Raw genomic sequence first — 1,656 nt, forward strand, 5'->3', positions numbered from 1 at the left:
TCAGATAAAAGGTGGAGCATTCACAACATAATTCTCTTGTGTATGAAAGAAGGTATGCGAAACAAGAGATTGTTTAAGCTGAAAATAGGTACTATCTAGTCCTTTGCGATGTAAAGTGGCGACCAACTTGCCATCCGTGCCAACCAGAAGTAGCCAATCGGCAAATTTGACCAACACAAGCAACTCACCATCCCCTGGCATGACAGACACATAAAACGGCGACCGAATGTATGTGTCATACTTATCGCACTGCACCCTGATCTCCACAAAGGGCAATTCAATCCGGCGATTTAAGGCCCATATCTCCCTTTCATAGTCTTGCAACACCCATATATCAATGATTTTCTCACAATCAAGGATGGCCACGCCAAACATGCCGTCCATTTCAAACAGGTCAACGCAGGAAGCAACAACGGGAGTACGCATCTCCCGGAACAATTCAGATCTGGTGTCGAACACCCCAATCGTTTTGCATTCTCCGTCATAATCAGATGTGCACCAATGCAGGCTACCACGGAATAGCACATGAGGGTCGTCTAATCCCAGCGTAACCGCATCTGGCAACCCGATATGCCTCGGTGGATGGCCGGAGCCCAATGCCAAGACGTGGCACGCATCTTGACGCTCATCTTCTGTGATACGCCTGTATGAGTAGAGCAATAGTCTGTACTCGTCGGTAGACGGGTGAGGGTATATTCCCAGGAGCCACCACGCATGACCCAAAGGGAGCGGGAGGCGAGCATACTGGCGAGTTGCCGGATTGCAGATGAAGAAGCCGCTGTCCTCGACGCAGAGGATGAGGAGGCCATCGCAGGAGGCAACCAGATGATAGTAGGAGACATTGTCGCCTCTGCAGCCGACCCTCATCAAGGCGGCATCTAGATGAAAGGAGGTTTGGGCAGTAAGTCGGGCGACGGGCTGGAGCTGGTCGGGGGTGGCCACCCCTGCCCGATGGTCGAAGCAGATGATGTTTAGCGAGTCGGAGATGCCTTTTTCATAGTTGGTGCAGTCGTCGAGGAGGAGGAGGGCGGGCTGGCGGGCATGGTGGGCGAGGAGGAAGTCGCGGGTGGAGGTGATGCTGCGCCAGGCGCGACAGACGGTGCGGCAGCGGAGGAGGGCTTTGGGAGGCAGGCGGACGAGGATCTCCCATATCACGATCTCCTCGGGGAGGGCACGGAGGGGAGGCATCGCTCCTGCCTCTGCGGCCTTGGCCACGGTCGCCGGTTGAGAGCTCTCGATCCGTCCTAGATGCAAAGCAGGCGTTGTGACGGTGGCGGAATATATATGCATGGTCTGCGGTTATGAGATGCAGTACGATCCAACAAACCCGCCGCTGTATATAGCCCGTTTCCCCCTCGGACGGAAAGTTGAAGAAGGATAGGATCCGGTCCAGGGCCAACGCGTCCGCGTGATTCGTATGTGAACAGAGAGCGCGTGTGCCTGCCCGGTCGCGTATGCGTTTCACGGTATCAAACGTGGTGTGCGGCGTGCCTGTGTCCAAGCCTCCAAGGGGTCGATCTTTCTTCTTTTTTTTGAGGATCAAGGGATCGACCATTGATGCATTAACATACGCTTGCCAGGGCCACGAAACCATGCATCGGTCGCGGACGGCGCTTTACCTGTAACACTCCAAGCGAGAATGCTATCTCACGATGT

The 1,656-nt window shown here is 54.6% G+C and overlaps 1 protein-coding gene across 1 annotated transcript; it reads right to left on the bottom strand.

The window, feature by feature from the left end:
* Positions 1-1,224, bottom strand: LOC125547163 (F-box protein At5g49610-like). Its single transcript, XM_087517111.1, has one exon. It carries the CDS (start codon positions 1,186-1,188, stop codon positions 1-3), a length of 1,188 nt encoding a protein of 395 aa, XP_087373237.1. The 5' UTR covers positions 1,189-1,224.
* Positions 1,225-1,656: the final 432 nt, after the last annotated feature.

Source organism: Triticum urartu, chromosome 3A (assembly GCF_056163025.1).
Source record: "Triticum urartu cultivar PI428250 chromosome 3A, HENAU_Tu73, whole genome shotgun sequence".
Lineage (NCBI taxonomy): Eukaryota > Viridiplantae > Streptophyta > Magnoliopsida > Poales > Poaceae > Triticum > Triticum urartu.

Coding starts and splice junctions, on each gene's coding strand:
- LOC125547163 (XM_087517111.1), bottom strand. CDS start 1,188: ATGCCTCCCCTCCGTGCCCTCCCCGAGGAGATCGTGATATGGGAGATC.